The following is a 14,709-nucleotide window of genomic DNA, read 5'->3' on the forward strand; positions in this document are numbered from 1 at the left end:
CTTTACCTGATCCCGTCCGCCCTTGTGGACCGTCATGTGCCGCTCCAGTTGAGCGCGGTATGCGAAGCTGTAGCTGCACTCGGGGCAGTTGAAGCTCTCCTCGGTCTTCTCGTGCCGGTACTTGATGTGCTCCTTCAGGGAGCTGTAACGCTTGTAGCCACGTGCGCAGTACGGGCAGGTGAGCAGCTGGGAGAAGGAGTCAGGAGTTCCTGGGTGAACAGAAAACACAAGAGTGTGTTGTAATGACATGTGTGAGAGTGAAGGGGGAGGAGGAGGAGGAGGTTAAAAAACACATGGTGAACAGGGAGGGCTCTTTGATGTTACACAAGGCCGGACGGCTGCAGTAACACTCCTCTGCTAGTTCACCAATCACTGAGAGGTCCTCCCCCACAGGTAAACAGCACACAGGTAACCAAATGGATAAACGCTGATTAGTGATCCATAGTATGCACCTTCCTGTCCTTGTAGAAATAGCACACTGGACTGCTGACGCAGGACCTAGGAATTTATTTTTTGCTTTTGTGCTTCTTGCTCAGCAATTACAGCTTCCGCACGCCTGCGATTCCATCATTTGATTGCCTATTGTGCGTTTCAAAAAAACACCCACGCATGAAAAGGAAAAGTGAGCTGGGTAAACAACAGCCGCCTGCCGACATCCAGGCCGGTTAAAACAGAGGGTCTCGGTTGCCCGGCTCCCACACAGGTAAAGCATTATTTCGTTAACAGGTGATGTATTAAGTTCCCCCCCCCGCCTCCCCGCGGGACAGGTGAGGGCCTCGGGATGGGAACACACACACATTATCGCCCAGGTAGCCGTGAGTCAGAGCTCGCACAGACGTGACAAATTTACTCAGGTGTTGCCGTTTCTCTCCCTCCGGCCCTCCTCCTCCTCCTCCTCCCTCGCTTCCCCCCCCGCCCCCCCCCCCCCCCGCCTTCCTCTGTGGTAGCAGGTAAAAGCCAAAAGCCCGGGAGCAATAAAAGCCCCAGTGTGCTGCACTTAACAAATAGCGGTGTGTGTGTGTGTAATGATGTCGGAGAGTGGCGTTAATGGGGTGGAGTTAACACCTAAAGGTGAGACGGAGAGCAGGTAGAGCCGTCCCCGGGGGGCCAGTAATTACTGGGTAGGTGCAGTAATAGTGTGACTGGGAGCTCTCGGGTGGAAATGTGTGTTTCAGTGTGTGTGTGTGTGTGTTTGCACTACTAATAGGGATATGAATGACATCTGAAGCAATCAATGCACAAAGCACATAATAGTATTTCCGGAAATGGGGATGTGTGCACAAAAAAGATCTCACTAAGAGTGTTATTTTTTGTTTTTTTGTATTATTTCTGCAACGCCCGGTCACTTCTGACTCTGCCAAATTAAATCAATCTCTATGAATTTAAATTTTTAACCATCAGAGTATGCAATACATACTGTATAAACAGGTACACAAAATGACATATAGTTGTTAAGGAGAGACTCGTGGGTACCCATAGAACCCATTTCCATTCACATATCTGGAGATCAGAGGTCAAGGGACCCCTTTGAAAATGGCCATGCCAGTTTTTCCTCGCCAAAATTTAGCACAAGTTTGGAGTAATATTTGACCTCCTTGGCAACAAGCTAGGATGACATGGATGGTACCGACGGATTCCTTAGGTTTTTTAGTTTCATATGATACCAGTATCTTCACTCTAGCTTTAACACTGAGCCCGCTACAACCTTAAAAATTGTGTTAATGCGTTAAAGAAATTAGTGACGTTAAAAGGAATTTGCGTTAACACGTTACCACGTTAACTTTGACAGCCTTAGTTTGGACCCATAAAATGCTTCATAAATTTGATTAAATCACATTATTTTTGTTATATTTTGTAATATCTTTTAAATAACACTGTATATATATTCATCACTGCAACTTTGAACAAAACTCAGAAACACCCGTAACATGAATGTGCTGTGATTGCCGTGTGGTGCTTTTCCTGTACCATTCTCGTCGTGGACGCTGGCGTCGGGGGTGCCCTGGCGTTGAGGCTCGTCCTCTGGGGCCTCCGGGTAGATGACGGCCGTGTCTCCCTGCTGGAGCATCTCCTCCACGAGGGCGTCCGTGCTCACATCGTCCTCGGCGTCTGACACACAATCCTCCTTCACTGTGAGGGGGACAAAAACACACACTGATGATCAGAGCCATGCCTGTAAAAAAAAAAGTGCTATCGATCACCGCGTTATTTCAAAGGCGTACATGTTTTCCTATCGATGCAGGCCGTGCATATGAAACCTTAACCTTTGTATATGAAACTTGATAATCCAATAATGTCACTGCGAGTGTCATTAGAGCTGAACCGGAGCTGCAGGCCGAGCCCTTGATCATGACATGTTTCACCAGCCTGGAATGAGGCGTGCAGTGCCCGGCGGGGGAAGAAAAAAAAACAAACATCCTGAATGCTGTTGTTCACAATAGGATGAGAAAACTAATTAGCATCAAAGGCCACAGGCTACTGTATGAGCATCAAGCTCTTTGTAAGAACTGAATGGCGAGCCTCTATTCACTATGTTAGGTAAGGTACTTGTTGAGACTGGGACTGATAATTAGGTGATGGATCTTGTCCTGATGTATTGCGGCGGATGGATATCACGCAGGAAACGGATGCATGTTAACACACACACACACCATGCTCTGCTCTCTGGAGAGGCTTGGCCTTCAGACTGTGCTTAATATCCCAACAAATGAGAGCCTGCATGTGGGAGCCGAGCGCGCTCTTCCTCATCACATGAGCCCCGGCTAGCTAGTCTAACGAGCACTAATTACCAAGCTGCGGCTTATAGGAAGTGTAACCTGAGGACGCAGTTTAAGATGCTTCCTTCCATCTCTGCTCTCCCTGAGCTTCCTGAAGTGGATACCGGAACCGAGTGTAGTGTGTCGGCGATTAAACCGAGCATTATTCCTCTATGGATGTGTTAGTGTGCCTGTGTGTATCATTACAGAGAGTAATTACAAGGGTGAGCTATCAGCTAAAAGCAAAGTTAGATGCTACTGTGGATGCTGTGTTTACTGGGCAGATGTTTTACGGATTGATTTAAGCGCTCCTCCAGCTCCAGAGGAGATTTGAGGATTGTGTTTTGTGAATTGTGCGCCTGTTGAAAGACGGGGCCAGCTGCGCTCTCCTCGGAGATGGGAACAGGTGCTGGGACACCGACGCACGGCGAATACCAGTGCTCTTACACGCAGGCGCTGCTCCGGCTTCCTCTGGTGCACCTTAACAAAGCCGGGGAACAATATGAGCACAGTCATTTGTTGCTAGGGTTATTAAAGACCGCTCGAAGAAACCTTCCCGCTCGGAGATAATAGATAATGCAGAGACAGAGGCTGTGTCGGTGAACATGTGAAGCAGAGGCCAACAGCAGTTGCTGAGAAAGTTGAATTGTGGAATTCTCATCGTACAGTGGAAAGTCAGGGACACATTAGGAGCTGCTAACCTTCACATATCACACAGCTTTTCTCCCATGATGACCAACAACACCGCTGTTTTTTCATCTTAAAGAAATAGTAAATTGACATAGTAATAGACATTTGGGAATTACGCTTACCATTCTTTTTTAAGTGAATTGTCTAACAAAATGTCACAGTTCTTTTGGCTGTTAACAACACGTTGACTATATTTACATGCACAAAATATTCCACTAATATTCCCGTTTACATGCAGCCGTGCATACTCCGATTAACCGGTGGCGAACACAACCTCCCTCTTTCATTCCTTCAACCACCTTCTTGAAAAGGTCGGCGTTGCCATATTTACGAACATCCAAAAAACCTGTTGATATCCAAGTCTTTCATAATGTTTAAAAGTAGTTTCTCCTTCAGACCAGAAATGCGGGCTTTTCTTTAGGTCGTGCATCTCTGCAAACTGTCGGCAAGTTGGTTTGTGTACAATGCACAGAGCTGGCCGTAAACAGACAGACAAAGACGTTGTGTGTCGCAAACTGCCTTAAAAACCCCAAATTGAGACACATATTCTGAATAAGCTGTATAACAGTCCAAAGAATGCTCCTAAAACCTGAATAATATCGGCATATCCTACATGTCTTAATCGGAAAATGCTCCGTTCAGAATAAGACCTAATTCAGAATATCCAAACGGAATATGCTGTTTACATTAGGGCTGTGCATTAGCAAGAATCTGGCGATGCGATACATATCATGATACAGGTTTAACGATTCAATATATTGCGATACTGTAAGCCAGGTGATATATTGCGATTCAAATCTAATTTTAGGAAAACTGTCATAGTATAAAGACACACCATCGTATGTATAAAATCTGAGTTACTATGTGAAATGGCTACTATGGGGACTAACATCATCACACATAAACCAGGACCCCAGTATGCAGAAATATTCCAACACATCATTTTAGAATAGGAGAAAATAACACCTTTATACTGCATTCAAAAAGCTGCACGTTTTTGCCCCAAACTGCATGAGATTATCATAAAGTGGGTATGTCTGTAAAGGGGAGACTTGTGGGTACAAATAGAACCCATTTTCATTCACATATCTTGAGGTCAAAGGTCAAGGGTTGGTATTAATGGATTCCTTAGGTTTTCTAGTTTCATATGACACCAGTATCTTCATTCTAGCTTTAAAACTGATCCTGCCACAACCTCCGAAAGACAGAATCACGGCCGAGTCGTCCATCGTTGGGCCGTCTGAGTATCGCAATATTATATTTTGCGATACTGCATCGATATTTTCTTACACCCCTAGTTTACATGACCTTTATCAAATTCTGAATATTCTCACATTTGGAGCAATAGTGGAATATTAGTGTGCATGTAAAACGTGGTCATTGTCAAACATTGTCGCATGTGGGAAAGTGCTGATCTGACTGTTGCTCAAAGGCAGCATCCAAAACACACCTCTAGGCTACTAAATGTTGAGCATGTGTGTGAAGTTAAGTCCCAGTTGGGGGTCTGTGGTGCAAAGGTATGACAAGCGGTTGTTTTCACTCCTTGTATGTGTGTGTGTGTGTGTGTGTGTGCGTGTGTCTCGGCTCTTTGTTAAGTACAGAGCGAGGCCAGAAGGGTTCACAGCCTCGCTGAGGCGGCTCCGTGTTATCAGGCTGCTCCCCTGACATGAAACATCACACAGGCCATTTATGTGCTGACGCAGGGATGTGAATGCACCACTGCACAAGTGGAAAATCAGTTGAAAAACCCCCAGAAGGAAGGCCCTCGTGAGGTTGTAGCAGGACGTTCTGTTGCAGCTCTGAAGTTGTAGTGTTTTCTTTATTTATTTTACAGTGTAACCTAACTATAGCACGTCTTAGAACAAAATCACCAGACCACCCACTCTCTCCTCTTCTCTTTCCCTCGCTCCCTTCTCATCCTTCCCTGCCCACATCTCTGCAACATGATACGGCGGTATCCCATGATGCATTTCCTGCTCTGGCCGACCTTTGCCCCCAACGCTTCCTGTGGTTGTGCATCCAGGCCCGGTTCGTACCTTCTATCTTGGACGGGGAGAGGCATATCAGCGATAAGGATTCGCGCAAACAGCTCAAATATTCCACAACGATTAGTGAAGATGTTTCGCTTTATCTCCCGTCAACAGGAGGGAACACATCCAAATCTGGGATGATTTGCTTATCCTTGGCTAGCAAGTATTTGTGCTTCGTGTCTCCACCGGACAATCTCCCCAGCTCTCTGGAGATTCATCCTTTCCTGTCCAGAAGGGTGGCTCAGTTTTATGGTGACGTAAGGCGCGCAGGAATGTAGGTGTTCCTGCTGCACAAGGGATCCGAATGGATTTGAGACCGATTCTAAGGGACACTGAATATCATCACTTCATGTCAGGCCAACAGTGAGGAAATACTGAGTGTCACTGTGCGTGAGAACCGTGCAACTTCACTGCTGGTTGGAATAAAGCAGTACAGGACGAGTGCCCGCCAAACCCACTCACAGCCGGCTCATCTTCTAGAGGCCTTAAAGCCATATTTCCATGCAGTTAAACACAGCCATTCGCTGTCATTAAGTGCCATCGCCGCCTCACGATATCAAAGCTCTCCAGGTCCACCCTGCCCATTCTGTGAGATGTAATCATGCTCTACAACTCATCAAATATAAAGGAGAAGCCCTCCCAGGTCAACGCTCTCTCTCTCTCTCTACCTTTTTTTATCCCCTGGAGTTAGTCAGCCTGTTCTTAGAGGAAAAAAACGAGCTGCAGTTTACTGCACCGACACTGGGTTACTCCACCACTATATAATCATTTAGGAGTGAATGAGTAATGACAGCGAGCAGGGTGCCCATGATACTATATAATCAAAAGGAATGATTCAGAACAGGAGAAACAGTGAGAGCGTTAAAAAAAAGAAAGGAGGGGAGGGGAGGAAAGGAGAGATGGCAGAGCGCTGAGAAACCACCGTTTGGTTTTGGAGCGCGGCGGTCTCAGGAGAAGGGGTGTCAAGGTTTTAATTTGAAGCAAACTGGGCTCCGCTGAGGAGAAGATTAGTGGGTGGTGGTCACTTTTCAAGGCTGCGCCAGAGACTTCTCCTCTCTCAGAGGAGTGAAACCGTCAGAGGGAGGGATGAAGGGATGAGAGGCAAGAGAGGTGTGTTTGTTTACAGGACTGTGGCTTTCCCCGTGTTTCATCAGTGCGATTCAGAGTGACAGCAAAGATGTTGCTTGATGTACGATATGAGGGCTTGAGACGGTGTGAGAGTGTGTGTGTGTGTGTGTGTGTGTGCGTGTGTGTGTGTGTGTGCGTGTGTGCACATGAGTGAAGGCAAAAGAAAATATGCCTGATCAGGCATAAGTGTGGAGTGCAGCCAGCTCACTGAGCTGTTTCAGTGTAACTCATGCTTTTGAAGTGTTTAATGTTCGCGAGCCCCGGCCAAAACCAATGACATTATTCTTCCTCCAACTTTCCCTTTATGCAAGGAGGTAGAGCTGGAGAGCAGGGACGAGAATGACAGCATAGTGTGGGGAATAGGTGGCCGGACTGAGCACAGGTCTGTGGCTTAAACCTGCAGTAGGCAGAATGTTTTTGGCATCATTTGGCAAAAAATTCCATAATAACCTTTCAGCATATAGTGTTCTGAGAGAAAACTTGACTTCTGCACCTCCTCATGGCTCTGTTTTCAGGCTTTCAAGAAACCTAGCCCGTGACGGGAGACTTTGGCAAATCACAGGTCATTTCAGAGAGAGAGAGCGTTCCTATTGGCTGTTCATTCAACGGAGACTCAAATTGAAGATTCTGTTACTGTAATGCCTATTTCTCGTCTTAAATGTTTTCAGAAACATCTTGTAGTGTACTGTTTGGCTGCAAAATGAGAGAGTTTGCTCCAGATGGTGGGCGGTGCTTGGTATTTCCTCAGCTGATTTCAACATGGCGGCCGGGTCACACACTTTCTCATGTTACAGCTAAACAGTACACTACAAGATGATTGTGAAAACAATTTGAGGAAAGAAACAGGCATTACAGTAACAGAATATTGATTTATATTTGATCAGTGCTGCCTAGTTTGACCGTTTGATCGGAGTTCACGAGTGATTGACAGCTGCTCAGATACGGCAAGGCTCCAGCTCGGCTCTGATTGGTTGTTTTCCTCCTGTCTGTGAAATCTTACAGATGCCATTAGGAGCACCGGAGGACACAGAGGCACATGATTTTTCTCAGATTACCTGTCTCATGCTGTCAGGATATAGTGACCGTTTGATAAAAATAACTTTTTTAAATCATATTCGCTCCAATCTTGCCTACTGCAGCTTTAAGTCTGTACACATACTGTACTGTTTGTGTGCACGTGCAACCGAAACCTCGCACCTGAAACTGACTGAGCCTGAAACTCACTGGAGAGGAATTTCAAAAACTCCCTCCCTAAACTGAAAGTGTTTGAGTCGCTGGACATTTTAACATGTGCTAACTTGACCTCTTGCTCAACCGTAGCCCCCCCTCAGCCTCACACATCTCTCACGCGTTAACAATCCAGCCAAAATCTGCAAGGAGCAACACCCTAGAATAAATACTCCTGTGGCTGAATATCTAATTACATTTCATACGGACCTGTCACAGTGTTGCACATACTGTACTTGGCACAGGCCCCGAAACTAACGGCGTCACACGGATTTATATGCACATGCAGTACGAGGTCAGGAGAGCAGCGCGGAGGCCTTGGGCTCAGGTTGAAACACCAACATCCTTCAGCACCTGCGATTGTTGTTTTGGATGGGGGAAGAGGAGGGGGGGTGTGTGTGACGTCAGCCCTTCCTGTGGCGGTGAGCCGCCTCTGATGTCACTTCCACGTGGTTTGAGGTAAAGAGAAGTTCACGGCGGCCCCTCCAATGCCCACCAGTGCCATAAAGCTCTCCGCCGGCTCTTTGGTTTGCGAGGCTATTTTCTGTGCCTGAAGGTCTCTCCCTCTGTTGGCATTGTCTTTGTTTAATATCGTGTTTCCTGCCTTAGTTAGGAACCCACCACGTGTAGTACCTGTTTCCTTACACTCGCTGTTTCACAATGAGACAAAGCCTGGTGGTACTTCACTGCGTGCACAGACGTCAGCGAGACGTTTCTTAACTTAGCCTGCTTCAAGTCAGCTGAGGTCAGAATGAGACAGCAGCAGTCAAACAATAGATGTTGTGAGAGTAAATAAAGAGGCTGCATGACACAGTTGCAGGACTGACTGAAAGGAGACACTATGAAAGTATACATCTTGAAGTCCCAGTGCTACAGCATCTTCAGCTGTACTGTGACGTATTTGAACGGTGCACAGTTACAAGAGGGATTTAAATCAAATCTTTCCCATTTGATGGGACCGCTAAAAAGCTCAGTGTGATATGGAGCTACAGAAGACTGTGGTTCCACACACACCTCCCTTGTTGCTAAACGTCGCAGATTGATGGATGGATGTCATGATATCATTGGTTGAAATTGGTTGGTACTACCTTACGTAAGCACACGTCATATTTTCTTTAACAGGAAGAAAAGATGATTGTATTTTGATATATAAATGGGAATTTGTATTTCTTTTGCACACATTTTTTCTCGGACTGTCAAAGTTAACACGATAATAACACGTTAACGCACATTTGTTTTAACGCCACTAATTTCTTTAACCCATTAATGCAATTTGTGATTTTTTAGGATGTAGTGGTTAAATAACGCTCCAAACTTACGCTAAATGTTGTGGAGGAAAAACTGGCAGTGTCATTTTCAAAAAGGTCTCTTGACCTCTGACCTCCAGATATGTGAATGAAAATGGGTTTTATGGGTACCCACGAGTCTCCCCTTTACAGACATGCACACTTTATGATAATCACATGCAGTTTGGGGCAAGTCATAGTCAAGTCAGCACACTGACACACTGACAGCTGTTGTTGCCTGTTGGGCTGCAGTTTGCCATTTTATGATTTGAGCATATTTCTTATGCTAAATGCAGTACCTGTGAGGGTTTCTGGACAATATCTGTCATTGTTTTGTGTTGTTAATTGATTTCCAGTAATGAAAATATACATACATTTGCATAAAGCATCATATTTGTCCACAGGATATAGTGACAGTTTCATAAAAATAACTTTTTTATCATATTTACCTAAAGTTACCGACTGCAGCTTTAAGAAGTCATTTGTTCTGATACGGAATCATCTCTCTGTGTAATTTGGACGATACCAGCAGCATGAAAGAACCTTACTGTGCCTCGTCTCAATAAACTGGCACTAGTCTAAAGACAGTTTCTGGCAAACAGTGAATCGAGTGCCGTCATCCCCCACTGGCGTAAATAAGATTGTAAAGCAGCAAACACGATTAAATGAGCGCTTGTGATGAACTTTTCCGCAATGCAGGAAAAGTGGAACACGAGTCACGGAACGTCGGCGGGGGAGACGAGGTGTGCATTTGCACGTTTCACTGCGTGTGATGTGTGATAATAATAATAACGTAGCGTCCTGTGAGTGCGCGTCTGGTCTCACCTCCGTCCCAGCAGTGCTCCCTGGGGTGCTCGTCGTCTGGCAGGGTGCTGTCGCAGTCGGCCCCGTCCGCCAGGCTGCCTTCCTCCTCCACGATGTGCAGCTTGTCCTCGTCATCCGAGTCTGAGCCGGCCTCCACCACATTACTGTAGTTAGTCACTGCACAGAGGAGACACAGAGGACAGAGGTTAGAATGACAGGTCGATCTCTTTTAATTAATCTTTAAAGGAGAGAATTTAGTGTTTGTATCCTGGATAAAGATAATGGGGGGTGGAGGCGGGGGGTGTATGTGCTTCTTGATTATGAGCACTGAAAGTGAAAGGCCAGGAGTCGGGGGAGGTTAAATATATGTACTATGTCATTTAAATGTCAGAACTATTAAAGGGAATGGTTGAAGGAGGAGGAGGGGGTGCGGAGCTGGAAACACCAATTAAACAGACCACGGCCTAACTTCAGTAGATGAGATGAAAGTTTAAAGGATCCCCACGGGGGAAAGTTGTTAAAGCAGGAGAGAATAAAACAGCTTGGCCACTAACAACAGAGTGAATGGAGGGCTATTAAAAACACTGCAACTGATGATTTTGTTGCCTCGATGAAGTGAAAGTATTAGGGATGCACTGATGGTCAAATTCCGGGCTGATACCGACACCGATGTTTAAAATAACAATATGGTCGATAGCCGATACCGATGTTTTTGTTAATGTTGTTTTTGTTGTTATTTATTCCCCTTTTGTATCTATTTTAAAGTCTTGAGACAGGAAAAATATTGTGATGCGTCCCCACTCGTTGGACTGACGGGCTTCTGGTGGCTTCTCGCCACGGTGAGTGTTTTTAGTAAATCTTGTAAGCCGTTGTTTTACTGCGTAATTTTAATTGAATACAACAATGCTATTGTTGCTGAACTCTCTCTATGACGGCGTAATATTCCCACGGAGACAACTTTTTCTTTCACTTTCATTTGTAAACAAACCACACATGCGCATCACACCGCAGTCGTAACACACATTGATGCAACACAACCGATAAACATCGCCCACTGCTATCGGCGAACGTCATCTTATTTGCCGACAGCAGCCCAGATACCGATGTTCGGCCGATAAATCGGTGCGTCCCTAAAAAGAACGCAAATAAAAATTTGAGAAAGATCTGAATCCACGGTGTCAACAAACTCTGGAACAACAGAGAAACAGAGAATTCACACTGGCAGAAACTCGCAGACACACATACAGTACCAGTGTGTGAGATCATTAGATTGCAGTCTGAAGCGGTGTGTGTGTGCTGTGTGGGAGTCAGTGTGACCTGGTCGGTGGTGTTATGGGCTGGAGGAGCCAGGAGACACAGAGACAGCCAGCCTACAGAGAGGGTTATTACGGGGAGTAAATTCTCCTGACCGGCTGTCTGCCTCAGATGTGTGTGCGTGTTCCTGTGTCTTCTTTTCATTTCCACCCAGTTCCTCCACCTCTCAATTCCACCTGTGTTACTTCCACCCACTCTCCTTCCATTTCTCCCCCCGCCCCCAACCCTTCCTCCATCCCTCTGTTCCACTGAGAGAGCTACAGATCCTCTTGGAGGCCAAATCAATTCTCCAGTGAGAGCAGCCCAGTCAGCAGAGGGCCCGGGCTGCAGCGCTCAAACTACCTCTCCAGCTACTTTATCTCACGCCGCACACACACACACACACACAGCGCTCGCACGTACACACACCACCTGCATTCACTCGCTGAATATGCACTGCCAGTACAAAGCACCTGAACACTTTTTTCTCTCTCTCTATCTTCACTCACCCCAACCCCACTCGCCCACCTCTTTCTGAAGTGGCTGCTAATGTTTTTTTTTCTTTTTTTTGTCGGGGAGGAGGAGGAGGCGTTATCTGGGAGAATCATGATCCTCCGTTTTCAATCAATGAGAATTGTTTCGGCATTGTGCAGGTCGTTACAACCGGTCGGTATTCACACACAAAACTCGGTATAGACGTGCAGGGTTCAGCACTGAGGGGGAGGCGGGAGGAAGGAGGCGTGGGGGCGGAAGGGATGAAAGGTGGTGGTGGTGGTGGTGGAGGAGGAGGAGGGAGAAAGCGCTGTTATTTGGCGAGTCGTTCGCGGGGTCAACACCGCTGTGCCGCAGCTGCGAAATCCTATCGGGGTTCATCAGGGGAGCCGTTTCATTCTCAACCTCTTTCCTCTCTTCACACTGCTCCTCACTCCACAATATTATCTGTTTTTTCTCTTTAATATGATGTGACCGCCACCGCCACCATATTGTGGTTTTCAAAAGACACATTCAGGCGGTAACGCACATTCTTTGTACCTGGATTGCTGTCCGGGCTAGCCAATAGAACAATTGAAGAGCTGGGAGCACTCTCCATTCAAATAAAACTGATAATTAATTGGATTTATATCACATTGTGAGACTGTATGAACAAGTCTCTCCCCTCTCCCTCATCTGCCTTGCACCACCACCTCTCTCTCCCCGCCCCTACCTCTCTGTTCTGTCTCTGCCAGGTGATGTATTGTCCGTTCAGCGGCCCAAACAGGGCGCTACACTTCATTCTGAAACAGGAGGTGCTTTAGGACGACTCTGAGAGGCTGTTTTAGGGCCACAGCCACTCAGGTGTGGAGCTGAGGTCAGCGATTACAAAGGCAACACTCTCCGTCGGCAGTGTCAAGAGAAAATGATCAAATATAAAGCTGTAGAGAGAAAATCAATGTGCCGGTGTGTGTGCAGGCGGGAGGTGGCAACGGCCAGCGGGACAATAAAAGTAGGAGCTGCAAAGTACAGCAAAAGGGGGTGAGAGAAAGAGTAATGGATGGCGAGTGGTGTTGGTTGGTGGTGGTGGTGGGGGGGGATGAACAGAGACGGCCTTCCTGTGCCAAATGGTTGGCGGTGTCGAAACAAAAATGTGTGTTCCTACAGGAGATGTAACACCTAGCATCAACAAAGGCTGCGGTCCCTTCTGGCTGACCGGCTGAGCGTTTGGACAGCTGGCCTCATTAGCGCTAACATGCTAGCACACAACAGGAGGACGACTCCTACGCAGCTGAGAGAGAAAGCACTGCCAGGTGGAGGAGGTGAAGAGCTTACTTCTGAAAGTTTGCTTGCCTCCATAGGTTGAACACCTGAGAAAATAATAGCCTGTAACTGTAACCGTGGCTTTGGCTTTAAGTGGCCATAGGTCACACCGTTGCAAAACCCGCCCACGCGGACTCTATGGATCTGGGTAATAGGGCAGAATCAATGCAACGCAATTAGTCCTAAAACCTGGAAATGAGTTAGCACTTCCTGTTCCCTCGCCTCGAAGTCAATGTTTTTTTTTTAATGTGTTTTTGGTTAACGTGTTGTACAATATCCCACTCGTAAAGCTTTTACGTATCTTAAAAAAACGCCATTGCTAACAAGTGGCTAAATGAGACTACAAAACATCCTCACGCCGAACACTAGTTCGCTTTTAGCTTAGTGGTGTAGTTTGTTTATAACTTAACGTAAGCTTTTGTTTTTTTGGTTGCAAAAATAAGTCTGATTGTATAGAAGTCTATGACAAAATGAGCCTACTTCACACTTGATTTATTATCTCAATAAAATGTGTAAACATGAGTTTATGGTCTCAATCGCTAGTTTCAAGTCTTCTTCAATACAGCATGAAGTTCATTTAGTAAATTATGGTCCCGTTTAGAGTCAAATAGACCATAAAGCAGGGTATGCTTTAGGGCGTGGCTACCTTGTGATTGACAGGTCGCTACCGCGGCGTTGTCCGGTCTGGGAGTTGTCTGTGTTTCCGTCTTAGGACTTTAACCCCTTTCACAGTGTGTTTTCAGTTCATGAAAGTTAATTGTAACAATTTGGTCGCCTAAAAATGTCTTAGCTCCACCCTCTTGTGTCACTTCTAGTTGCAAAAAAACAAGATGTTGACGGCCAAATTGCTGAACTCGAGGCTTCAAAACGGCAGTCCACAAACCAATGGCTGACGTCATGGTGATTATGTCCACTTATTGTATAAGTTATATACATATATGTTATATATGTTATATAAATTACAGTATGTCTATGGTTTACCACAGAGCTTATTTTCTGCAATAATCCAATGGAAAAATCCAATTGGCTTTTTGTCGAGGGAACAAGCGAGATGCTAACTTCCAGTTTGCCCTACAAAAATACGTCATCCCTGCAGCACTCTAAAGCCTCAACATAACATGTCTTGATTACAGGCCTTTTACCTTGGAAGACCTCAATGCATCCTGGTCCTGATTCCAACTGTTATTGATAGTGCAAGCTAATGTGAAATGAAGGTATGTTATTTACTCGTCACCTACACATCTTTGCAACATGCTACACATACGTGGCCGCGGCTGGAGCGCCCCGGTAACACCTCGGTAAATGACTGTAGCCGATGCTGCTTGAATTTCTCCGCCCTCACCATCACTTGTCACCCTCGCTACGTTCCCAGAGTCTATTGAAAGACAGTGCCAGACAGTCCATGTCAGCCACACTTTAATATGCCTGCCGGAGAGAGGAGGGCTGTGTTGTTATGACACCTGCCAGGCTGTATCAATTACGGGCAACGGAATGGGTGACTGTGTGGGTCACTCCCAAAACAGGCCCCAACGTTACCCCATTGGAGGGGATCACCTTGGCAGATCATCGCTGATCTGTCAGCGCGGAACATTAAGCACCATGTGTCCCCCCTGACACAGGTTCATTTTGTTGATTCTGTCCTGTAATTATGTATGGACGTAAACCTCGCTGGCACTTATTTGAGGCCCGTGCCATTTGATC

At 46.1% G+C, this 14,709-nt stretch overlaps 1 protein-coding gene across 1 annotated transcript in view; it reads right to left on the reverse strand.

Annotated features, from left to right (window-relative positions):
* zeb1b (zinc finger E-box binding homeobox 1b) overlaps nt 1-14,709 on the reverse strand; it is a 63,556-nt gene that overhangs the window by 8,856 nt on the left and 39,991 nt on the right. The window contains exons 2-4 of the mRNA XM_037756518.1: nt 9,943-10,098; nt 1,969-2,130; nt 7-209 (exon numbers count right to left, since the gene is read on the reverse strand). Coding sequence (XP_037612446.1) covers nt 7-209; nt 1,969-2,130; nt 9,943-10,098 — 521 coding nt within the window. The remainder of the gene's footprint in view (nt 1-6; nt 210-1,968; nt 2,131-9,942; nt 10,099-14,709) is intronic.

This window comes from Sebastes umbrosus, chromosome 21 (assembly GCF_015220745.1).
Source record: "Sebastes umbrosus isolate fSebUmb1 chromosome 21, fSebUmb1.pri, whole genome shotgun sequence".
Lineage (NCBI taxonomy): Eukaryota > Metazoa > Chordata > Actinopteri > Perciformes > Sebastidae > Sebastes > Sebastes umbrosus.